The sequence below is a fragment of the Poecile atricapillus genome, chromosome W, assembly GCF_030490865.1.
Source record: "Poecile atricapillus isolate bPoeAtr1 chromosome W, bPoeAtr1.hap1, whole genome shotgun sequence".
NCBI lineage: Eukaryota > Metazoa > Chordata > Aves > Passeriformes > Paridae > Poecile > Poecile atricapillus.
In genome coordinates, this window is record NC_081288.1 from 3,525,974 (window position 1) to 3,552,402 (window position 26,429).

The window sequence follows — 26,429 nt, forward strand, 5'->3', positions numbered from 1 at the left end:
GTTCAGTCCTCAAAAAGGACAGCTAAGTTGGGAACCCCCCCACTCAGTCTTGATGGTGAGGTCAGGCCTGCCATATTTTGGTTTGTTATCTGTAGCAAATGGCCATAACATTTCCTGTTTTCCATGTTTGCCCTCCCATGTGCAGGACTAAATGCTATTCTGTAATCCCATCACATGCAGACACATGAAAGAGAAAACTGTTTGAAGAGGACAAACAGACTCTTTTTGGAGAAAATGGGTTGTGTTTTTTTTGTAATTCAGGGTGTTAACTACAATGTTACAACATCAACCTGTTCTTTAACCCAGCATCTTGAAAAGCAGCATTAGGAGTCAACATCTGGGTTTGTCATCTACTCTGTGAATTCAGTGGCTTTGAAGGAGGTGAGGCTCTTCCTGCAGGGAAGATTCTCATGGGACAGCAGTTGTGTTTGCAGTCCTTGCTTCAGAGAGGTTTTTCCACGATCTGAAGCGAGAAGCTTGCATGGATCCAGATGAAGCCTTATACGTTAACTAACCATATTCCTTCAGTCTGGGCAGGAATTAATTTTGTTCTCAAGATCTTGGAGACAAAAGGGCTGGGAGTTCTTCCAAGGTTACCTGACTCTCCCTGGTGCTGATCCCTTGTGAGCCCACCCTGCTCCTTCCACCCTGGGTGCTCCAGGGTATCATCAGTGTGGCTGCTGCCCATGGATGGCCATGACTGGTCATCTCAATGCTTGAGTTCACTGTCCAGAGGCTTGTAAACACAGAAATATTACAGATTTCACATTTTCCTTCTTGACTTAGGAACCTAAATATTTCCAAGTATGAGGGAAGTTAGTATGGCACTGCCTTCTGGGTCGTGAGGGGGTAACTGTACCTCATCTCCCATTTCCCAGAGGAAAAAGTGAATATCCGTGTTAATCTCTCTCTGTTCATCCCGCCCAGGGCAATGGAGGAAAACATCTCCATCTTCTCCAGTGACTGGAGAGACCCTAAATGGAGAGGGACACTTGAAAAAGTCCAGCTGCTGGTGACCCAGAAGCCACAGGAACTTTACAGTGGACACAGAGCATTTAATAATTGGGTATGGACTGAGACTAAACCTTCCCTCTGATTCAGACCAAGATACATTGGATAGAGATCAAGTGTACAGACAGAGATCGATGATATAGATTCCAGTTCCACCCTGCTCTTGGCAGGTTTGGAATCCAGCTCTGATCCTGGAGTAGGTCCATCAGACAAAGCATGGAAAGCACACCTTCCTCATCCCCCATGCCTGATTTGCCAAACCCATAAGCCTGATCCATCATCAGAGCCATGATGCCTCTCCAGCATGGTCACTGCTGGTGTTGTGTTGAGGTCTAGCTGTTTGGAAGCCTGGTGGGGAAGGAATTGCAGGTTTTCTCTGAGTGGATTTGCCATTTGCTAGCAGGAAAACCAATCAGGTTCAACCTGGAGAGAGAGGTCAAAGCCTTGTATGATCCTTTTGCATCTTTTGCAGATGTTCTCTTCAGCTCTTTCTCACACACAGGATGCAGCGACATAATGACAACTTCCTTCAGTCCCAGAAATTCAGCAAAGCTCTCCCCACAACAGGGGCCTTCCCACCATGTTTCTTACAGGAGCAGGTCCAGCCCAGCCCCCTGTTCTTCCCAGAATTTCCTTTTATTGTTAATCTCAGCAAAGTGAAACGCAGACCACATCTGGAGTGTTCTCCTGGACACTCAGCTTTCCCACCAACCACCCTGGAGAGAGGAGACCAGGTCACAAACCACAGATTGCTGGGGATTTGTTTATTAATTTTCTTCTTTTCCTTTCCATTCTGGCTTTTAGCTCTTTTTTATTGTCTTAGTAGAGTTGCAGCCCATCACATGGCAGAGCAGGGGCAAGTGGGGGTGTGCATCTGACTGGTGCAGGTGTCAGAGCGCCCTTGCAGATCTCCCTCCTTCAGGATGCTCAACCTGAGAGCCAAAACTGACATTTTTAGGACAAAGCAACTCCCCTGCCACCACCTCCTGCATCAGTGAGCTGAATCCCTTCTCCTGAAGGTAGCAGAGAGCTGAGGCACGAAGCAGGGATGTATCTGATGTAAAATACCAAGGTGGAAGGTTGTGAATGCTGCTAATTGTCCTTCACAAAATGTCAGCTCCCCAGGTGCCTCATTAACATCCTTAACACAGCCAAGAGGTTGTGGCTTTATGCTGTGCTGGGACAGGAATGCTCTCCATGCCTGTTTGCACAGCTCTGAGCAAAAGGCAGCTTTTGAATCCATTTGAGCTTTCTTAGATCAGTCTGAACCACAAGAATGAACGGTAATATTCATTAGCTCTAATAAATCCCATCTCATTCCAGTGTCCCAGGCTAAAAGGAGAATTTCTTTTCACTGGTAGGGGCTGCAAGCATTCTCCTTCAGGGTGGTTTGATCTCAAGGAGGTGAAGTGTTTGCACAAGGTCTCCTGGCAACAATTTCCCCGTGCCTGGGCAGTAGGTTTGGCTTAAGCTGAATCAACAGGGACTCCACATTTGGGGTGATTTGGGTTAATAACTCCTGCCTAACTTATCCTAGATCTGAGTGCCAGGGAAGCCATCACAGATCACCAGTACCCAACTGCAGCAGGGAAACCACCATAAACCTCCCCCAAGGTCAGCACTTTGCTGGGAGTCCCAGCACCAGCAGAGGGGAGATGATGACAGGATCTCACACCTTCACAGTCTTTCCTTTCCCAGCTGCTTGGAAAGCTCTGAGCTGTCTTTTATTTTCAAACACCACACAAAACTTGTCATGCTGGGGGTGCTGCTGGTGTGGGCACCTGCACAGAACTGCAGGAATGGTGAGGAACTGGCTGGAAGGAGATTTCCCCTACTACATCACCCCATTTTCTTTATCCCCTGCCTATTTATTGCTGTTCTTTCGCAGCTGGAGAGGGAGAGAGCTTTGGCTGTTCTCTCCTGAAGAGTACTTTGTCCACAGGTTTCGATGCAAGCAGGAATTCTCCTGTCTCTGAGCTTGCCTAGCAAGGAAATTTAGCTCCATCCTTGTCAACCTTGCAACCCATGTCCTTCTGTAATTCCCATTACTGCTGATGAGAGTGACGCATTTCCACTGACTGGGTGAATGTCCCTCAAATTAGTCTTCACTGAAACATGGAAGCAGGGAAATAAAAGGGAGGCAGTGTTTCAATTAGCTCCCAGTTTGTTTTCAGCCTTATCTTTAAATAGGAGAGCTCCACATAAAGTGTTTAAAAACCCCTCACTGTTAAGGAAGAAAAAGAGAAAATGTGTTTATCTGTACAAAGGTTTAGTTCATGGAAATAATAACGTTTATTATTTCCACTGCATGATCTTTCTGTAAACATCAAAACCTTTCATAGACCCAGCCCATGACCATGGTGCTAATCCTGTTGAGATGCGAGCTTGTAACTTGGAGCTTGTGTTGGGAAACTGAGGAACTGGAAGGGAAAATTACATTTTAAAATCTGAACTGGAGCATTAGAAATGAGACTTAGGAGTGGGGTTCACCTCAGCTGAATGCAAGAAGTGACTCATCTGGCCTAGCTTGATTTCCCACTACAGAAATGAATTCCCCTTTCCAAAAGCACCTTTCTCACCTTAATTTACCACAAACAAACACCAGCATAAGGACTGGGGGCGCTGGGGTGACACAGGATTCACATCAGCTCTGCCCAGGGAAGGGTTTGGGGGTGGAAGGAAACCTGAGCTGGTTCATGTCTCAGCATCCCATGGCTTGCACCAGGCATGAAGGAAACTGCTCACAAGGCAAACTGGGAACACCAGTCCCACACTGCACCTTGGAGTGGGGAAGAGAGAATAAGGTTTTTATAGTGCTGGAGGAACTGGAGGGATCAACCACTACTCTGGGACATGAGGCTTTCATTTAACCCCTTATTTCCTCTTCGGTTTTTATCCATGTCTAGAAATGCACAAGGACAGCAACTCAAACACAGTGCAGGACAGGAACAGAGAGACAAACAAACAGGGGTTTGCTCAAGGCTGCCTGACCCAACCCAACCCTCTGGCCCTCAGTCCCAGCCCTTACTGTCCCCCAGGTGCCCTCACAAAGCCCAAATCCTAAATGCTTCATGGAGGGGATCCACAAAGACAAACCACAAGCTCCCTCCCATCCCCTTCCCCACTCCAAGCTCCGAAAAATTCCCCTCATTTTTAATAATTCAACGAGCTTTGTTATGACAGGGCAATGCACTTAATGGAGAGTGAAATTGAAGAAGAATGTGTGGAAGTTGCAGCTTTTATCTCTAAAACAAATAGTGAATTCCTCAGGGCTGCTGCAGCCCTAAACAAAGATCCAAGCTGCCGGACTTTTGCAGGTTGCCCTGGTAACTTCCAGGCTTTTTTTGGGGCAGATCCTTGTCAGAGGGAAGAGGCGGTGGCAAAGCCACTCCAAAGAGATGTGGAGTTGGTGTTTGGAGAGTGGCAGAAGATATTTATTTAGGTTGAAGAGGTGTGCTGTACTCAGGGGTCATCTTGGGAAATTCCCACTGAATCCAGACTGGGACTTCAAGGAATTTACCTGCTCCATCTAGAAGGAAGTACTGCTGATCCCTTGTCCAGAAAAATGGTGCAATTCATCCCAAATTTCTTTTAGAAGTCTTCCACTGGTCCTTCACAGCCCACAGACCTCTGCAGGAGTTTGTGGGGAGGACGAACACAAGGGATTTTGGAGCAGGAGTCATCCACTCACTGTGGCCTTGGAAAAAGAGTTGTCTGTACTGCTGTCTACGCCTTCCTGAGGAGGGGAAGTGGAGAGGAAGGTGCTGAGCTCTGTTCCCTGATATCCAGTGACAGCACATGTTGGAATGGTTCAAAACTGTGTCAGGAGAGGCTCAGACTAGACATGAGGAAGCATTTCTTTACCAAGAGCATGATTAAACACTGCAGCAGGCACTAGCGGGAGCTCTGGCAGCTTGCTGAAAATGAGGTTCCTCACTTTTTCTCTTGGAAAGTTAAACCCGAGAGAATCAGAAATTGCACCTGTTTGAGTGGTCAAGTGCAGAGAAAAGTGGAAGAACAGAAGTCCTCAAAATAAGATGAGATGGGGAGATTATTTCACAACTGAGGGCTGAACCTGAAGTTTATAAGTCTTTGTCTAATACCAATAGGATTTTTGCCTCTTCACTCACAGAAGCTCAGGAAAATCAGCTGGCATTGTATCCCAGGCGCCTCTTGGCTTCCTCAAGACAATTCCTGCTCCTGAGGCAAGCTGCATTTTGTTTCCTTCTTCTGGGTCAGGTCCAGGCTAAGGAACAGACTCCCACGTGACACTTCTGACTCCCCATGTTCTGAAATACAAATACAAACATCAGACCTCAGGTATTTTTGTCCCTTGATGAAAGGAGGGTAGTTTGGCTTTGGTGGGTTTTTTTTATTATTTTTGCTTTCCCTCCTGAAATAGCCTCTAGTGATCTTCAGCCCAGGAGTCCACGGGCTGCTGTTCACACTGTTGCTTACGTCAGAGGTATCAGCCCTTCATGTTCCCCACCTTAACCCCAAATCTGAATTCCAAACATTATTACTTTGTGCCCAGTTGCACAAGGAGATAGGTGACGACATTCAATAAAATCGGATTACTGGCCAGTTAAATGATCCCAAGCTGGATCCCAGCCCGAGGATTTTCAAGCTGTGCAGGCTTCCCTCCTTCATTTTCTGTGAGAAGAGGTAAATATTGCCAGGCTGCCTGGAGACGTCAGTCAAATGTTGTGACAAATCTGAGCTCAGCCAAGAAGGAATTACAAGGTGCAGAGAAGATAAAACTGCCTTGGGGAATTTATCCCAGCACTGTGAAGCACAAGAGCAACTCCTACTTTATGTTTTCTTCTCCTTTTCCCAGTTTACTTATAAATTGCAGAAGAAATGGGGTGTCTGTACCCTTTGGGGAATCACAAAAATATTTTGAGGTTTCCTCAACAAGGAAATCTTGTGTCATGTGGAGTCTTCCTCCTCCTGGGAGGGTTTCAGCCCAGCTGACTTGCATACCTTGAAACCACTGACTCCCTGTGCTGTTCTTTCACAGTCTTGCATAAATATTTGGCTGGAACACACAGACCCAGGTAAATGTGAACCCACATCAATGTCAGGATTAAAAAACACACTTGACTCACTTAAGCCCAGGAGGTTTTAAAAAATCATAATGTCAATAATAAATTTTAAAGTAAATTCTTATTTTTGGCTCCCACTTCTCAGACAGATGTGCAGGCCATTCTCCAAAGGGTTTCCCTTCACCTCTGAGACATTCATGTTTGGAGTTGAAAGCAAAAGCCTCTACATAATTTCCTGGTCTTGTGATTTTGGTTGCCCAGAGCTGGGAAACTCATGATAAATTAGCACTGCTGCATGTCTTGGGGTGTCAAAGCCTTTTTCCATCTTTCTGGGAAACACCGATGCCTTTTTGACACCCCCAGAAAATTCCCAGTTTCCCAAATTAGTGTTTTCTCCTGATCTTTCCCTCAGCTGATGGTTGGGATGTCCTTTACCAGACACCCAGCTTTTGAAGCAGTCATGCCAAATATCCCTTTCTTTTTGCCATCAGCTGCTCATGATTCATAGCCTTGATCTGACACCCTCAGTAATTATCCCCTCTGCAGCAGAGGCAGATTTGGAGCTGGCACAAGTGGGAATGCGCCTGTTACCCTGCAAAGCAGCGGGAATACTGGGAGACCTTCCTGCTGCCCTCCTGGAAATGGAGGCTTAGCTCCATGTTTCTGGATGAATCCCTTTTTCCAAGAGGTGGAGGCCATGCTGTTGTTTCAGCCACTGTGGTAACTGCCAGCAGCCAAGGTTTGAGGTAACAAAAGAGAGTTCCATCCAACAAGTCTGTTTAGAACTCACAAAACTGCCTGTGCAAGTGCCAGGATGCCTTTTGTGATAATTAGGAGAAAACTTACATCCCACATCAGCAATCTAGAAGGATTTAGATGCTCAGGGGGTGAGGCTCCCTCCTCTTTGCCCAAGGCCAAAGGACCAGCACATCCCACATCTGCTGATGGGACCAACCAGACAGAATTTTTCTTCTGTCTCTTATTAGTTACAAACACCACACAGTGAAACCAAATCCAGACTGACTTTTAAGTGGATTTCAGGCTGTTCTGTTTTCCTTAGGTTGCTGCCAAGGGAGCTCTGTTCTTATCTGTTATCCCCACAGCCCTCAGTTAGAGAGGAGACCCAACATACCCTGGGGAAACCCCCATTTCCCAGGCAATGAGCCACAGGATATTTTTGCAGTTTTTTATGGGCACTGGTGACATAAACAGAGAGTTTGAGGAGCTCAGCATCACCTCCCTCTTCTCTGTGTGTGTGGTGTGTATGGGTATATGTGATCCCAAGATGATCCCAAATTAATCTCACCTCCAGATGAAAATTCCAAATAAACCCCAACCCTGATGAGAATTCCAAAATAAACCCAATCTGGATAAAAATCCTCAAGTAACCCACACCTGGATGCAAATCCAAAATCAAACTCTAAACCCCCATCCAGATGAAAATCCCAAATCCACCTCCAAATGCTCATCCTGGATAGAACCCACACATTTTTGCCATGCAGGTAGGAATACCAAAGAGATCCCCAAGTCCTCATCCAAACAAAGACCCTAAATTCTTGTTCATCTGGGTGGGAATCCAAATTCAATTTACAAACCATCCAGATTAAAACTCCCAGTCTGCCACAAGTGTTCACCATGATAAAAACCCCAAATCCATCCTCAGCTCCAGTGAAACCCCCCAAATCACTCCTAAGTAGGTTGAAATACCAAATCATCCTCACTCCTCTCATTCCAATAAAATGGCCAAATCCTCCCCAACATCCCAAATCCAATGAAAACCCAAACTTCCCCACACAGATGGGAATAACAAATCCTCTCTCAAATGGCCTACGCTGTCAAAAAACCAAAATCTTTCCAAAATCTTCGTCCTGATGAATATTCTGAACTCCCTCCATGCAGTCAGGAATCCCACTACCCCCCAAGGCCACATCCCAATGGAAATCCAAAATCCACTCCTAATTAGAATGTAACCCCCAAATCTCCCCACATAGTTGAGAATCCCAAATCCCCTCCACAAATCCCCACCTCAATGAAACCTCAAAATCATCCCCAGCTCTTCAACTCTAACAAAACCCCTGAATGTCCCCATGCAGTTGAGAACCCCAAATCCCAACCCCACATCTCCATCCCAGTGAAATCCTCAAACTTCCCCATGCAGCTGACAACCCCAAATCCCAATCCAAACAAAACCCCTAAACCCTCTCCAACCTCCTAACTCCAAACAATCAAATCCCCCTAAACCCACTCTCCAATGAACCCCTAAACCCCTTTCCAACTCAAACAAAACCCCCAAATCCCTCCATGCAGTTGAGACCCCCAAATCCCCCCACACCCCTATCCTAACAAATCCCTAAACCCTCTCCAACTTCCCAATTCCAACGAAACCCCTAAACTCTCTCCAGCCTCCCAACTCCAACAAAACATCCAAATCCCTCCAGGAAGTTGAGAACCCCAAATCCCCTCTCCCATACTTCCATCCTAATGAACCCCTTAAACCCTCTCCATCCTCCCATCTCCAGTGAAACCCCCCAAACCCCTCCATGAAGTTGAGAAGCCAAAATCTCCCCCAGACCCCCCATCCCAAGTAACCACCCATCCCCTCTACAGGCGCATCCCTCGCTCCTTGCTGCTCTCTCTATCCCCATCCCCATATCCCCATCCCCATCCCCATCTCTATCCCATCTCCATCATCCCCATCCCATCCCCATCATCCTCATCCCATCCCCATCATCCTCATCCCCATCCCCATCCCATCCCCATCCCCATCATCCCCATCATCCCCATCATCCCCATCATCCCCATCATCCCCATCATCCCCATCATCCCCATCCCCATCCCCATTCCCATTCCCATTCCCATCCCCATATCCATCCCATCCCCATCCTCATCCTCATCCTCATCCTCATCCTCATCCTCATCCTCATCCTCATCCTCATCCTCATCCTCATCCCCATCCCCATCCCCATCATCCTCATCCCCATATCCCCATATCCCCATATCCCCATCTCCATCCCATCCCCATCATCCCCATCCCATCCCCATCATCCTCATCCCTATCCCATCTCCATATCCTCATTCCCATATCCCCATCCTCATCCCCATCCCCATATCCATCCCATCCCCATCATCCCCATCCCACCCCCATCATTCCCATCCCATCCCCACATCCCATCCCCATCATCCCCATCCCATCCCCACATCCCATCCCATCCCCATCCGTGCGCTCTCTCCCCCCGCTCCGGGGGCGGAGGCGGGGGCGGTCCGGGGCCGTTCCGCGCCTCCCCCGGCAGCGGGAGAAGGGGGGGCCGGTGGCCGGGGCCGTGGCCGGGCCGGGGCCGGGGGAGGGAGGGCATCGCCCGCCCGCCCCGCCGGGAGAGAGCGCCGGGAGCCGCGCCGGGAGCCGCTCCGAGGCACCATGCGGGCTGCGGGGCTGCTGCCGCTGCTGCCGCTGCTGCTGCTGCCGCTCGGTGAGTGCCGCCCCTCCGCTTTCCGTGCCTTCTTGCCCGCTTCGAGCATCCCTCTCCTTCCCGCCGCGCTCCGCTTTTCTCGGTTCTGTCGGCGAGTTTGGCGGAAAAGCAGCCGGAGGACGCCGGGGCGCTCTCCCGGAGCCTGAGCGCGGCTTTACCGCGGCTCTGTCGGGCACGTCCAGCCTTGTGCGGCAGCGCAACTTGGGGCTCGGGAGCCGCAGTGCTGCTTCGTTCTGCGGAGGGACGAGCCCGAGGCTCCGGCTCTTCCCTCCCGCATCCCGCTCCCCAAACCCCCGCGCGGGGTTCGGGCTCCTGGGAGAGCGCCGAGCTCCTCACCCCGCTCTTGGGGTCCCTTCCAGAGAGGGGGGACTTTGGGTTCGGCGTGGTGGGGCTGTTCTTGCAGTGGTCCAGGTGCTGCACCCACGGAACGGGAGCCAGAGGTGCGTGAGCAGAGTGGGGAATACTGCTGGAGACAGCAATTCCCTGCTGGAAGTTGATGGGGGAGTTGGGAAAAGGTTAAGCTGGAGACTCTTGGGGATGTGTCGTGCTGGGGAGGTTCGGGAGTGGAAACACTTCCTGGGGTCCTGCGGTAGTGTTGGGGTTCAGGGTGAGGTTCAGGGTGATGGAGTGGGACTTGTGGTTCTCTGGTGGGGTGTTCTGTGGAGAGGTGGCCGTGAACCACACGGAAAAGTAGCAGGGAAAGGAAATGCACTGATGCTTTCCAGAGTGAATAAAGGTAGGGAGGAGTGGGGCATTTCTTCCTTGTAATCAGGGAAGGCAAAGGAGGTGCAAAATGAAAATGAAATGAAATGAAAAGAAATGAAATGAAATGAAATGAAATAATAAAATAAAATAAAATAAAATTAAATTAAAAAATAAAATAAAATAAAATAAAATAAAATAAAATAAAATAAAATAAAATAAAATAAAATAAAATAAAATAAAATAAAATAAAATAAAATAAAATAAAATAAAATAAAATAAAATAAAATAATCTTGCTTCAGCTCATGGCTCCCAGAAGAGCCTCTGTGGAGCTGAATGTGCTTTTATTCAAGGTAACAAAAGCTGGGGGATGCTCCGGAGGTAAAAGCACAAGTGGAGGCAGGGCCCTGGGGATTTAACTCTGGGGTGAATTCCCAGAAGTCTGGCTGAAATCCCTGCCTGCTCCTTTTTTTCCCTGTTCCTCTTGGGACTCACGGGGTTTGGTGGGGGAGCAGGTGTAAACATCTGCTCCTGATGCCAACATGGGCGTTAAAAGAGATTTCTTTTCCCATTAAAACTCAGGAAGCCCTGAGCATCATTAACACTGGCATAAAGTAGGAGCTGTTAATGCAATTTTTCTTGTGTTGGCCAGAATTTAGCTGAGTTTAGCTGACTTTGCCTTCTGGTGAGGTTCTGTTCTGTTTTCCAAAATGAGGTGGTAAATACACTGGGGTTGGGACAAAACGGTTTCTCAGTGGGAGGACGGTGTGGGCACCTGGTTCTGTAACACTCTGAAGTGATCCTGTTACATCTTTCTCAAAAATTAATTGATTAAATCCTTCAAAACTATGTTTTCCACCATTTGTTTCTGCTCTTAAATTTTGAAATAAGCTCCTTAGAGATGCTTTTATGTTGCTCCCTGGGTATTGGAGCCAGGATTTTGTTCCTTAGGGGCCAAGACAGGCATCCCTATTTGTTGAGTGTTTGGGCTCAGAGTCCCAGCACTGCTTAACTCCAAGACTGGTATCTGCTTTGATCCTCTGAGTTCCTCAAAGCCTAAAATTTGTCTTTTTATTTCCCTTCCTCCCTAAATGGGAAGAAGTTTGGTTTGTAAGTGAAGCTGTAGTATTTTGGGTATCTTAGGAAATAACGGTTGGGATGGAGCCTGCATTATTTGCTGTGTTTAAATTGGATGTGAAATGAGAGTTAAGGATTTCAGAGCTCATTTTCGGAAGGTGACAACTTCTGTGTGTGGGGCAGAGCAGAACCAGCCTAAGGTCGCTGAAGTTCTTAAAAGCAGCTCTCTGGGGTAGAGCAATTTCCTTAGAAATACTGACTTCCAGGCTTGTGCTTCCCAATCCCCTGGTTCTGCAGAGATTCCCTTTTATATCCTTGCTTAAATCAGAAGGAAATGAGCCTCAGACAAGGCACAGCCAGCGTGTACAAGAGATGCAGCAAGTATAGCATTAGGCAAAAAAACATCTTTAAATTCCACCAGCCGGGGAGGGGCTCAGAGTTACCCATTACAGCATCTTCATGGGATATTTTATTTTATTTATTCTTTCTCCACATTGCATCTTGTATTCCCACAGGCGGTCTGATAGCAAAATTACATCAGGAAGAGACAAACAATACTTTTTATTCTCAGGGGATTCAAAAGAGCCACAGCTCAAACCTGTCCTGGGGGCAAAAAAGGGCAGGAAGGGCTTTTACCGGAGATCAAGCACCGGGCTCAAAGCAAACCACAGACTGATGGGTTTGAAATCCTTGTTGCCAAAACACCGCTTCTCATTCCCTAAACTGCATTCCCAGGCTACCTCCCCGGTACTGAGAGCTCCCTGGTACTGGGAGTTTGTGTTTGTCGACGAGCTGTCAAAGATGTGCACTTTAAAAAAAAAAAACATTTTACCCATTTGAATACTAATCCTGACACGGGCAGGAGGAGGCAACTGGGGCCACGTCCCCAGGAGGAGAAGAAAAATGTTTAACCAGAGGGTTTTAGAATCAGCATCAAAACAGATGGGATTCTTGTTCGATATTTTGTCTCTGAGGAACTTTGATAAGATTTTTGCAACCTTTTTGCCATTTTAGCAGTGCAAAGCCTTGGATTCCCCGCACGGACACAGTAACACTACCCCGGGGGCTGTTTGGGAGGCTTAATTAAAGGATTGTTTGTAAATCATTTGAAGATTCCTGGATGAAAGGAACTGGAACCATGCAATATACTGATTTAATTCCAGGGAGTTGCTCTAGAGGTTTGTGAGGAGGGTGATCATTCATGCTGGTGATGGGAGACTGGCTGGAAAAATCTGCTCTCAGCATTTACAAGGGAGGCTGGGGTAGCACTTTGGTTATTATTTTCCCACTAAACCATGTGTTTTGACTCCCCATCTGCACTTCTAAAAGGCCTAAACCCACCAGAACGAGTTTTGGGGTGTTTCTGGGGACTGAGGGAGGTAATTTACAGTGAGGATCCCCCTGGCTGTGCTGTGCCCCCATTATCCTGGGGGTTTTATCACTCTGTGAGAGCAGAGGAGCTGTTGGGGTTTAGGTACCCTAAATTTTTCCCTTTTATCTGTGATGCTGCTCTGGGTGGCCCCTTTGCCATCTCCCCAAGGACCCACCACAGCACCCAGAGCCCCCTGAAGCTCTGCAGAGCCAGGGAGGATGGGGTGAGTGGGGTTTTATCCTTACAGGGTGATGCTCTGTGGGGGTGAGGTCCCGCTGTAACATCTGCCTCAGCTGCTCTGGGCTACAGGGGCTCAAACCCCAAGCTCAGGTGCCTCCAGCAGCTTCATCTCCAGGTAGTCCAGGCAGGATGATGCCTGTAGCAAACCCACCTGTGGATGTGCAGGAATTCCTCCCTCCCCACTGCTGAGCTGATGGGGAGTGACAGAAACGTGCAGGTTGTGATCCCGAGTGTGCACCTGACCTCCGGCGTTGTTCCCAGCCTGACACCTCTCCTGCATGACCGAGAGCCACCCTCAGCTCTGCCCAGAGCAGCACGAGAGGGTTTGGGCCCTGCAGGAATCCGGGTGGCCCGGTTGGGTCCATTCCCCATGTGCAGGCATGTGAAATCTCACCAGCCCTCTCCAGAGCTTTCACACGCTCCTGCCAGCTTCCTGCTCCAGAGCCTGTTTACGTGCTCAGCTCCTTCCACAACTGGCCCATCTCCACCTAAGGATGTTGTTTCTGAATTCTTGCAATGCCTGCCCTTTCCTTCGCAGAGAGATCCTGAGCAAGCCTTGCTTTTTTTTTTTTTTTTGCTTTTTTTTTCCACTCTCTAAGCAATGCACGCAGTCATCTGGCATTTGTTGTTCTCCAGCTACCTGTGCTCAGTCCACTGCCACCCCCAGGGCTTTCCCAAATATTCCACATTGCAGAGAGCAGTTCCTTTAGGCTTGGAACTGCCAAACAAACCCATGAAGTCTTTCACTTGCAGTTTGTGAGGCCACCCTGATTCCCCATTGTGGCTCCTTTGGGGATATGCCACCCATCTCCCCACAAAAACCTCTCTGTTTGACACTGGGGCCTGATGAAAAACATATCCTCATTTTTATCCCGGACTGCCTGGCAGGATGGTGTCCCTCACCCAGACTGAGGGTGCTTCCTCCTGTGCTTCGTAATTTGGGAGGTTTGGGGAGAGTTTGTCTGAGCTTCATTGGGTTTGAAGTGCTCTAATTAAATATTTGTTGTAGTGCTGGGCTGAAGCCTTGCCGTGTTTTACTCTGGAGATCCTCGAGGAATACACAGATCCAGGGCAAACAGGCAGGAGGGATGTGCTCTGCAGAGGTGCCCAGCCACTGGAGCTATCCAAAAACATGTTAATTTTTATGCTAAGAAGCCCTGTCTGGGAAGATAGACAGAGCAGGGGAGAAACAGATAATCTTCCTTGTCACTGTACAGAAATCATATAAGATTTTTTCTCAGCTATAAATGGAAGGGGTGAAGTGCTGTTTAAAGAACTGGCTGTGGTAGAGTTCCTCTCTATTTTTCCAGTATTTGGTGGCAAGACTGTGCTGTGAGTGGTCAGGGATGGGGGGATCCTCTCAGCTGGGGCTGCTGTGGTACAAATAGCATCGAGAAGTGTTCAGAGTGTAGATGTGATGCTTAGGGACATGGTTTAGCGGTGGACCTCGACTTAATGTTCCTAGAGGTATTCTCCTACTAATGATTCCATGATCCCATGGGCAGGGACAACTTTCACTATCCCAGGGTGCTCCAATCCCTGGCCTTGGACACTTCCAGGGATCCAGGGGCAGCCACATCTGCTCTGGGCACCCTGTGCCAGGGCCTCCCCACCCTCACAGTAAACCTGAAGTTCCTTCAAAGGTGACTGAACCTATTTCAAGTTACCTGCTGGCTTTGAATTGCAAATAATGCCTGAAATAGTGATTTTTGGTGGGAACCTTGGAAAATGCCTGTAGTAACTTCCATGTCCTTGAGGAGTGCAGAGATCTGTGGTGGCTTATTTGGGGTGATTTTTGAGAGTTCCATGCCCATATGCACTTGATTTGAGCTGTTGTGTGTCTTAGAGCCAGCCTTTGGCACTGAATATTGCTGAAATTCTTTGGGAACCTGAAAATGCCAGGATACCCTAAAGAGAAAAAACTCCCTTTTTCCTTCAAGAGGTGAAGCAAAGCTGCTCAAACTCCATAAGCACCAACATCCTTCATTTCTCATTTGCCTGTTGGGTCCCAGGTCTTGCTGATGGAAGTTTTCTCACCACCAGATGTGCCTGTTTAGCAAATCTTTGCATCCCTGCAGCTCTGCATGTTGCAGTTCCCTTTTCTGCCCGGTAAATAACGCGCGTCTCACGACTCGCTTGGCCACGGGCCAGGCGCTCTCAGCGGACACCCGTGACAGTTTGGTGACAAAGCATTGCAAGGACACAAGGAGAATTCAAACAGCTTATTAAAATCAACTCAGCATGATGTCTCAGTGCCCAACAGAGAGTGGGAGGGGGAGGGAATGGGAGTGAACCTTTATTTTGGGCAATGGGAATTCCAGCGCTGCTGGAACATCTACTTTTAGATGTGCATCCAAAATGAACAGCAGAGGGAAGGGAACAGGCCAGGCTGAGATTTGGCTTCCATAAAGACTCCACTTGAGAATAACACCCAAGGTTCTGTGTCTTGGGGCTGGGTGGCAGCAGGAAGGGGATGGGTTCCAGTTTGGACAAACTGGGATGACTGGACTTGAGGAGGAAGGAAAAAATTGGAAGTCACAGTGTGACTCTTCTGCTTTTTCCTCCCACTGAGGTACCCAAGGTAAGGCCAGATATTTTACTAAGGTGTTTAAGGTTGAAGCTGCATTATCCTTGAATCCAGCTGTGCCTTCTGAAGGCAATTCAGGTGTGTCTCGGGATGATTTGTCCACTAGAGATGCTTGTTTCCATAAATGCTCCCCAACATGGTCTTTTGTTGCATCAAAAATATCCAGGACCTGCCCCGGAAACACTTATGTTGTGTAACACTGTCTGTATGTGCTCAAAAATGTAAAAAAAATAAAAAAATGGCTTTGGGATTTGGACAAATGGTGGGTCAGGAGTGCACCCTAAAGGCTGCAAAATGAACAGGCAAATAAGAAGAACATGGTCCTTGGGTTTAAAAAATGTGCTTGTTGTCAGGTGCAGGGCAGATCCTGAGAAATAGGCAGAGATGGGATCTGCGTTAAAAGCTCCTCTAAAACTGAAAAGGTAATTTTTTCTTTCTGAATTGGTCCCATTTTAGATGTTGCTTTGAGGTCTGGTTCATATCCTTATCGTCCTGAATAAAAAATTGGATTAATCCAGTGGCTTTTTCACAGGCTCTGTGTGCAGGGAGCTTTGGTCTTAGGCCACATGGCTGATGAGGGTGGCGAAAGGGGAAGGAAGGTCATTTTGCAGTGGAAGAATAAGGCCTCAGTTATTAATGGCAAAGGCTGAAATTTTCTCTCTCAGCCTTAATTGATTTTGGCAAATTTAACTGGAGGAGGAGGTAGAAATTGGCTTAGAAATTAAGCTCTAATACTTAAATATATATTAGATCTATTGTAGAGAGATGAGGAGACAGCCTTGTTAGACATTTATTCTAAGTGGCTTCTGCTGAATACAGACAAAGAGAAAAATACCCAATTCCTAACTTGGACAAAGGGGACTTGAAAGGCTCTTCAGAAAGGCTTGGAGAAACTCTATTTGAGAAAGTCCTTCTTTGAAAGCTAATAGCAAATACCACTTTTTTTTCCTCCCCTGCTCCCTGGAGTCTAAAGGCAGGAGGGCGAGATAAGGCATTCCACCACGTAGGCAAATGGGGAAAAAAAAGTGAAAAGTTTAAATGATACTGCTGCAGGCTGTGGAAAGTGGAGAGCTCTCAGGGTGACTATTATGTGCTGCTTATCAAAATACTGAGCTCTGACTGTGAGAAAAAGCAGAGTAGTTAAAGAGATGCTCTGTGCCAGCACAGATCTGGTTAGCAGTGGTTATACTGGAACAACATCAATTAACCAAGGTCCTCGAGATTATATCTATGTCTACCTATATCCATATCGATCTATATATCTATTTATATCTATATATCTATATCTGTATTTAAATCTAGATCTATATCTAATCTATCTATATGTAATCTATCTATATCTATATCTATATCTATATCTATATCTATATCTATATCTATATCTATATCTATATCTATATCTATATCTATATCTATATCTGTATCTATATCTATATCTATATCTGTATCTATATATCTATATCTATATCTATATCTATGTATCTATATATCCATATCTATATAGATCTGCATTTAAATCTAGATCTAGATCTGCATTTAAATCTAGATCTAGATCTGCATTTAAATCTAGATCTAGATCTATCTATATCTAATCTAGATCTATAGATCTATAGATCTGCATTTAAATCTAGATCTAGATCTGTCTATATCTATATATCGATATATCTATATCTATATCTATATCTATATATCTATATCTATATCTATATCTATATCTATATCTATATCTATATCTATATCTATATCTACATCTATCTAATCTATCTATATATTTATTAATATCCACATTAAATAAGCAATAAAGTCCTCATTGGACATTTCTACTTTATCAAGCTGCAGAATAAATGTTTGAAGCACAGGTAAGGGAAGAGAGTTTTCTGCTGCTTGCAGAGTCAAGTTAATAAGGAGCCTCAAAGAAAGCTGTGATTGCAGAACTCTAAATCAGTATTCTCATCATGCATTTTTTTACAGCCATCACTCTCTGCTGGCAACCTGGTTCGGTTTTGGAGCCTGAAGGAATAAAAACAACAAATAAACAAGAATTTGTTCCTGTGGGTTTCTCTTGGCAAAGCAGAGAAAGTAGCAACACACAGTAAAAGCAGAAAACAGCCTCCTCCTGTTTTATTTTCTTTTTTGTTGGCTTCTGCCTTCTAATATTGGTCTCATTTTCAGATGGATCAGCACTCTGATCTGGTTTGACACAAAGCTAAGAAATGTTTGTTCTCTCCACTGCCTCATTCGATGGGCGCATAAGTTTGTACCAAATCACAGCATTGCCATAAACACTCCAAAATCCTGTGTGGCAAGGAAAATCTGTGATACCTGTGCTGCAAATGGGATGAACCAGCAATTCTGGGGCTCCCAGAAATCCTGATCCAACTGAGAGACAACCAGGACAAAATATAAGCAAAATGGGACAGAGCATCGTGTCAGCTGTGAAGACAGAAAGGAGAATTCACAGCCCTGAGCCCAAATTTTGAGCTTGAAGGAGTTAATCTCCCCATCACCTCCACTCTCCCAAGCCCCAGGGTCATTCCCACACCAAAAAGCCAAGGAGAGATGCTGATCTCTTTGACAAAACGAATAAATTTTCCTGTCCTGTTCAGTACATGGAATGCTGCGGAAAAAGAAAGTTTAAAGATTAATGCAACACCCTATTATAGACAATTATTTTGTTTCCTTAAAATTTTCCCAGATGGCTAAAAAAAGCCCTCAAGGCTCTCAGTCCATGTGATTTTGTGGGCTTCTAAGACAGTTCCTGCCCACGAATGGCACCAATAAATCCCCATTAACCGCATTCAACAGGAGAATGATCTTTTTTTCTCATTAAAGCCTCACAAAGGGTTCAAAACCTCATTTTATGGCAGGGTGCTTTGATTTAAATTGATGTGGCTTAAATTATGAATTTTAATCATGACTTAAAATACAGAAGGAGAAAGTCATAACTTGAATGATTTGATTTTTATCATGGTTTTCATTTACAATTCATAGCTATATCCCTTAACCAGGGCTGATTCTCCTCATTGTAAAACTTAGAGATTTACAGCCCACTCTTGCCTTTCAACTGTGTTTTCTAACCAGGCTGGCACACTCTGAACATATTTGTTGAAGGAATTTTATAGCCTGAGACCTCTCTATTTTGATTTCTAATTTATGCATCTCTGGAGTCGTCCTTGGTAATGATGAATAAAACTAATTTAGGATTTATTGGTGGAAATCACTCTTTGCTTGTAGAGGAAATTTCTGTTAAACTGACAAATGCAAAAGGGCATTTACAATTCCTTTAAGAAACATTAAATAACCGAGGACCTGGCTACCTAATGCAATAAACTTTGCTGAAAAGTTTTCAGTTTAGTGCTAAGCAACTCACTGAGCAAATCTCCAGCGTCAATCTGCGATGGAGTTAGTGACTGAAATGAATTGTTCTGCGTCCCTTGAGGGTTTCAAATAAACAGGACTCGTTCTCTTAAAATTCACTTTTACCGTTTAAAATGGGAGAGGAAACAATTTTATTTTTCGGCTGCCGGTTTCCAGTTGTTTTCACAGCTTGGAATTAACTGTTGGTGGAGCAGCTGAATGTGTCTCTCCTTGATCTGAGAAGGGAATTTCAGTGGGTAGCTGAGGTTTATGCACATAATGTTTGACTATCTAACTGACTATCCCATGCTGAATGTCTGGATGCTCTGGACATCTGCCCATAGCCTAGGCAGAAAGCAATTAAGGAGGAGCAAAAATTAACAAGACTTATTTTAATTGACTGCCCTGGTTTTGTCTCACATCCAAATGCAGCCCCACTTAGTGTTGGAAAAGCCGAGTTCCCCAAGTGCCATGGGTGTCCTGGTTGGGTTTAGTCTCACTGCAATCATCTTTTTGGTGTTAGACGATAAAATCTGGTCTCCAAAAAATTAGGAAGAGATTTGTCCTTCATGGATTGTGGCTCATTCCCCTCATCCAGCCTGTTCTGATGTGTCCCTTTGCTGATCCAACATGAGGGCATTTTCCCCAGCAAGCTTGGCAAGCAAAACTTTGCTGTTTAAAGCAACAGTCTAAGAGGCGAGAAAAAGAAGGAAAATAAAATAATTCTGAGGTGATTGTGATTGCCACTCCTGCCATCACCGCACAAAGCCATTCCAGTGGGAGGACACATCTGCCTCTGCTGCAGCACATCAGTTTAGGCTCTGATAAGCTGCAGCTTGTCCCAGCTCAAGGTGGAGGATGCCCTAACAGACCCTGGGCAGGTTCCTGCAGCCCTCACTCTGCATTTCCTTAGTCCAAATCCCTCTCAGGCTCTTGGCAGGAGCAGCATCCCACAGTGGCCACGCTCCTGAGAAGTTAGTGGTTAGCAAAGCCTGGCCTGTAATTCACCATCTCACCCCCCAAACATTATTTTCTAGGGAGTTTTCCAGCCAGGAGAAGGTCAGTAGTGGATGGGCAATTCCTAAAGAGGACAAGGATGGGCAATACAAACCCCACTGTCGGCTGCCCATCACTGCCCAGCCTGCCACCCATCACTGTCCACGCTCCCCATTCCAGGTTTCTCCAAATCACAGCTTCAGTTGCTGGGGGTGATTTAAGGCAGCCAGTTTGAGGAGGAAAAAAATCCTTTTATTCTGGCAAAGGAAATGGCTCAAGCAGGGTGGAGTGGCAGGAGGGTGGTGAAAAGTAGAAATGTGAGGTTGAGTCAGTGGCAAGAGAAGTGGGGATGTCATGATCAGTGTGTGTATTTATGAGTGCCCTTTACAGAGGGTTGGGGAGGGAAACACAGGAGTCCAAGCTGAGGGGCTGAGAAAGAAAAAAGACGGTTTTCTGCTTTTAAAAAATCCACCTGTTTGTGTGTTCCTATTACTGCATCTGGCCATGGGTACCTGATAGCTGCAGTGGGTAAAATTTTGGGCATTTAAAGGAGTTTGGGTGTCACAGGAAAACACCAAGGGATCAGTGCTCTTTTCTCTGATCATGTTAGGAATGAAAATTCCAGCATTTTGTCAGCGTACTTGATGGAAACAAAGTGACCTGGCCCCAGAAGCAGCTCCTGCTCCTTCAGGAGGCTCCACATTTAATCCCTGGCCAGCACAGAGGCTTCCAGCATTGTAGGACATGGACAATTGGATAGGCCTCTGGATGGGTGTAGAGCCCCAGCATGATGGTTACTGGTGAGAAATTCATGGGGGTACTGTGGAGAGTGGGTGGTTTGGCCCAAAGCCCAGCTCTGGAGTGCTCCCACTGCATACAGCTCTCCGTATCTCCACTGTGCTCTCACACAGCAAAATCCCACTGCCAATCCTGATAAAATACTGCAAGGGGAAAGGGAAAAAAAAAAAGAAAAATAAATAAAAGAAGTCAGGAAGCCACCAAAAGAAGCTACATGTGCCTTGGGGGTTTGATGGGGAACACTGGGGGGACAGACACGCCAAAGGAGGAGGAGGAGGAGGAGGAGGAGGAGGGTTGCAGCTCCATGCTTTGTCTGCCGTGAGAGCCTTTTGCATGTCTGGCAGGACAGCTCCAATCTGATTAGGAGGAGGCTTGATTAGGAGGGGGCTCTCTGTGGGGGCAGCAGCAGCGATGTGGGGAGGGATGTAAAGCTGCTTTCCCTGGGAGCAGCAGCCGGGGGATGCCCCGAGCCCAGCTGGCCTTTCAGGGAGGGTTCCCTTCTAATCCAGCTCAGAAGCAGTTTTGGGGCAGGAGTTTATCTCTGTCTTGGCTGGCCAGATTGGTACCCTGAGGTGCTGGAAGAGGATTGTTGATAAAGTGGATGGATGAGGAGGAGCGGCACTGTAGGGGAGCTGCCTTTGAAGCTGGATTTTGGAGAGTGCTTTTGGGATCACTTCATCTATTTATTTATTTATTTACTCTCATCCTGAAGGCTGTCACTCATCACAGTGAGGGGAAGGGTAAGAAAAGTGCAGCCCATGAGCTGCTCCTGCAAGGATTTTAACTCAGTCTGAGCAGAGGCACTCACCCCATAGAGGGACAGGAGAGAAGGGGCAGTAAGATTTCGTCTCCACTCAAATCTGACAAGATTAGTTGCTCACAGCCTATGTCTGAAGAAATTAGAAGCATTCCTGCCTCAGGAACTGATTTTTTAGAGGAATTTTTTGAGAAAGGAAATAGAAGAGGAATTGGAGGAATAATTGGAGGAAATATTTATTAGAGTTTATTTCTGAGACCCTCAGATCTCTCAGTCCCCACTTTTAGCACCAAGACTATTCTTTGCTGAGATGAACAGTTGTGCCTGTGGGCAGATTTCCTATTTTTCTCCTCACAAAAGGCAAGAAATGGCTTGTTACAAGAACCTGGTGCCACCTGCATCTCTCAGGACTCCCCAAAACCAAAAAGCAGCAAATTTCCCCTATCTGTTCAAGGCATGAAACTGCCAAGAGTGGGGAAAGGAGGAGCCCTCTGCTTGATAATCTAGGTTAGGAATAAGGAATTTGTTCTGTAGTAATAAGAACCAGCTTTTGGATCTGCTTGGATTTGGATTTGAGCCATCTTCCCAGGGATGAGGGCCTAGCATCCAAACATCCTGATGCTGTAACTCATCTCCATCACAGGTTTGGGCTGCCCTCCAAGCATCAGGGGTGTTTGCAAGAAGGGGATTTGCTCCACATCTTGCTTTTCTCCAGCAGTGTTTCTGCTCCTGTTTGGGAGAGCTAATTTGAATCCTGCAGCAGCACGGGACTTGGCCATCTGCTGCATCATCCTTAGTCCCAAAATGTAGTGCCTGGATTCCAGCACGTGTCCTATTTATTTGGCTGCTCTGCTGTGCAGAAACTTCCTGGGCAAAGGACCTGGTGCTGTTGGTTTGTATCATTTGAGCATTTCAGCCACTCATCAGTGACACTGTGGCCCACATTGAGAGCTCTGGGTACTGGTGGAGAAGCAGAGCAATTCCAGGCCAGGCTGAGTGCAGCTCTGTCTGGTGGGAGGTGTCCCTTCCCGTGGCAGGAGGGCTGAAAGGAGATGATCTTCAAGGTCCCTTCCAACCCAAACCATCCTGTGATTCTGTGATGGTTCAGCCACCAGGAGTAGGAGCATGCCTGCACCACAGAGCAGTGTCTGCAGTACATAGGCTTGCAAGTTATTAATTATTTAAAGCAATTAGTTGCTAAGAATTTAAAGTGAACAACAATCAATTACTGAGAATTATCAGTGAGCACTGCTAAAAGTTGTCATTTGCTTTTGATGGCTCAGCTCTTTCTTGCCTCCATGGTCAGCAGGCTCAGGGCTTGATTTCTAAGTGGTGTCCAGCAGCATTTTATCCAGTTACAACTTCCAGAGATGTCAGGATGAGATGGGGCTCAGGGCAGTGAGAGGGTATATTTGCACAGCTGATTGTGCTTTTCCAAATGAGCATTTGAAATCTGTGTGGGGATTTTTCAGCTGTCTCTTCTGCCTAGCTGTAATCAGGGATGCTGTTTTCAGGTAGTTTTGGCAGCAAAGCCGTGCTTTGATTTGGCCAGAGATCACTTGCAAACATGCCAGGAATGTTCATGTGGCTGCAGCCTTCACCAGAGCAGGGACTCCATCTCCACTGCCAGCTCCAGGATTACAACCAGCAGCACCCACTGAATCCCAGTTCAGTTCCCTCTCTCTCCTCTGCTCTGCTGGTGGCTTTCTGTGGGTCCCATCATGTCCCTGCCCTCTCTTCCCACCTCCAGCCCCACCATGACTCCAGCTCAGTTTCCTAAAGGAAATTCCCAAGCTGACATGCCAGCATTTCCCAAAGCAGGACCCGGTTTCTGTCACCCCAGGAGCAGAGGAACTGGGATATTATCATCAAACCCAGCCCCACAGCTCCCTCCTGCACCCAGAGCTGCCACTCACCTCTGTGGATCCCCTCCAAGGTGGAATCTCATCCTGGTACTTGCAGACCTGACGGTGTCTCTCAGGAGAGAGGATGATTAGCAGCAGGGAGGGGGTGCAGATCCTTCTTCCTTCCTGCTGCCTTTGCTGCCTTCCCTTGCCCTGCCATGGCCTTCCCTGTGGCACAGCCTCCAGGCACTGCCCTGGGGAGAAGGATTTGATGGCAGGGAGATGTTTTGGTGGCAGGGAGATGTCAGTAAAGCTCTAAGATCAAAAGGTGACATGGACAGGGTCTGTTCCATCCAGACCACCCTGGGTGTAGGTGCTGTAAGCTTTGCTTTCTTCTAGATACCATTTTGATTTGTCCTCCCTGACCAGCAAATCTCTTTGTGCTCAAAATTCACTACCTGTCCAGGGAGTTTTTGGGGAGCTGAGTATGACCCTTGTTGTGTGCTGTATTTTTGTTTCATATATTACTTTTTTTTTTTTTTTTTTTGCTGGAGTTTCTCAGCACGCAACCACACCATTGAAACCTACTGAGGGCAGAGTGCTGCATCCCCAACCCAGTGACATCCCACAACTTCCCATGCTCTTCTGCTCAGCTGCAACCACGCAGGAATCTCACTCCTTGCTGGGCTGCTGGGTGGACAACATTGTTCCCCTATTGAGTCATTAACAATGAGGTCATTGGGCTGGAAAGACAATGTCATTCAGCAGCCAAGAACCCAGCTGGCTGATCCCGGTTGTGTCTCATCTCCTATGACAAAGCCACTTTTAATTGACTAATTAAAGCTTTTGCAGGCTCCATCTTGGAAGGGATGACCAAAATAGACATTGTTCTTTGTCAGCATTAAGTCAGGCCAGTTGGCTGATTAAGAAGCAAGACCTTTCTTCCTTCTCCACTTTGCCACTTGTTGTGCAGGCCTTAATTCCTGGTCCTGGCAAGGGGAAAATCCCCCCAGAGATATCGCAGCATGTGTTGCAGAGCAAGCTGTTTGAATGAGGCTCCAAGGACCTCAAGAAAGCTCACCCAAAGCCCACTCACACCAATTTGGGATGTCCTCTCTGTGTTACCATCAGACCTTTTGTTGTACACTTGATATTTTGGGTTCCCAGCTCCTGTAGGAGTTTGATATTGCACCTAAACCTACGGCATTGAGGTGCTCCCATGCCCTGTAGGCCTTACAAGGACAATTTGATCTGCTGACTGTGGGCCAAGGACATTTTTCTTCCCATTTCTGGGCCATCTTTCCCTTTGTGTAGTTTTGGGTGGTGCGGTGCAGGTGGGAAGCAGGAACATGTCCAAGCACTGGCAAGAAATGTGCCTACAGTAAATCCCTGCTTCCCTCAGCTGAGTGCTCCTGCACTGCCAGGACCCTCACCACTCTCTGAACAAAGACATTTTGAGCCCTGAGACCAGTGGGCCCTTCTCCTCACAACATTTCTTGCTCTCATTGCCACTCTGAGTAATATCATCCCAAAACCAGTGAATAAATGTGCCCTGAGGGACTCCACGGGACAAACGCTGTTTAGGGCAGCTACTTTGCCATTTCCATTAAGCCCTCAGGGTTTTTTCTGCCTGCAGGGTGATTGTCTCAAATCAGATTTATCTCCTTTTTGCTGCCCAGGCCCAGCCGAGCAGGAACGCTGGGTGTGTGTTTACCAGGGCTGGTGTCCCAGCCCTAAAGCACAGCAGCCGCTTCTTTTGAAGAACACACAAAGCAAGGAAGAGGAGCAATTGTTTGGGAGGAAGTTGAACCATAATGTAATAGACTCCCATGGGATTTACTATTAGTAATTATTCGTATTGCTCTGGCACCTAACCAAGGCTGGGGCCCCGGTTAGAAAGGTGCTGGATCAGCCTGTAAATGAAGACAGCTCCTCTGTCCAAAATCTGTCCCCTCTTGCGAGTAGAGATGGGGAAACTGAGTTGGGGAGAGGCTGACAAGTGTAATGAGGGTTGTTTTAGAGAGTTGTGGCTGAGCAAGGAGGTGAGCCAGCACACAGTGCTTACAGGAGCATCCTTCCTCTCTGGGGGTAAATCCTAGAACATGGAATTGCAAAATGTTTTGGGTGGGAAGGGACTTTAAAGACCATCTTGTTCCACCCCCCTACCATGGACAGGGATACCTTCCTCTGGACCAGGTTGCTCAAATCTCATCCAACATGGCCCTGGACACTTCCTCTACTTGTGCTGCTTCCCGTTCCACCTAAGAGGCCATTGGGTAACAATTATGCTCTGCTGGAGGGTCCTGCCCTGGCATAACACTGGAAAAGGTAGTTTCTCACTGTTTGTGCCTTTAATAAGTGATTTCTGAGAGCATTATTTTATCATTACTTTTAATATTAAAATATTTAAATTATTATTTTAAGGAAGGGAGGAGCAGGAGCTATCAAAGAACACAAGTGCTTCAAATGGAAACTGAGTCCCACTGCTCCTGAAAAACAAAATAAAACAAACAAACAAACAACAGAACAGAAAGCTAAAATGGATTTCTTTTTCTGCAAAACGAACTGTTTCAGGAGAGTTAAATAATGAGGCAATTACGAATTTGCCAACAATAGAAGCTGATCAGATTACACAGGGCCTGTAAAGCCAGATTGTCACTGGAGCCATTTGGTGGGAAAGAAACTCAGTGCCAGACAGTCTTTAAATAGTTTTGAATAAGAGGGAGGGCTGGCTGTGTCCTTCCCTTCCGAGGCTCTCCCCATCTAAAGAATAGCACCGAGCCTCCTGCCAAGTCCAGCGTGTCCAGTCCATGCCCGAAGGCTCCACTATATAAATATATGTAGATGCTCAAGCAGGCACATGTGTATATATAGAGCTTCCCAATTATCTGGGAAGACCCCACCCTGAGGGAGGTGTGGGTGTGGAACTGCAGGGAAAAAAAAATAAATAAGGTGGGATCCAAAATAGCACTGATACACAAAGGATCCCAAGGAAATGTGGAGCTCTCCTCACGGCATTGACAGGAAATCTCTGGGCTGCTGGCTCGGTAACCCCAGCTAGCCAAGGTCATGGGGGACTGATTGTGGTGGAGGGATGGATCCTGACATCTATCTTTGGCAAAAAATCTTGGGATGAGGGGTGTGAGGTGGAAGCTTTTATGTCAGTGATGATTTG

The 26,429-nt window shown here is 46.7% G+C and overlaps 1 protein-coding gene across 1 annotated transcript in view; it reads left to right on the plus strand.

Moving 5' to 3' along the window:
- Positions 1 to 9,335: 9,335 nt before the first annotated feature.
- The window catches only part of LOC131592176 (podocalyxin-like), a 45,009-nt gene continuing 27,915 nt past the window's right edge, over positions 9,336 to 26,429 (plus strand). Inside the window, exon 1 of the mRNA XM_058863504.1 lies at positions 9,336 to 9,523. Within this exon, the coding sequence (XP_058719487.1) occupies positions 9,472 to 9,523 (52 nt within the window). The 5' untranslated portion in view covers positions 9,336 to 9,471. The remainder of the gene's footprint in view (positions 9,524 to 26,429) is intronic.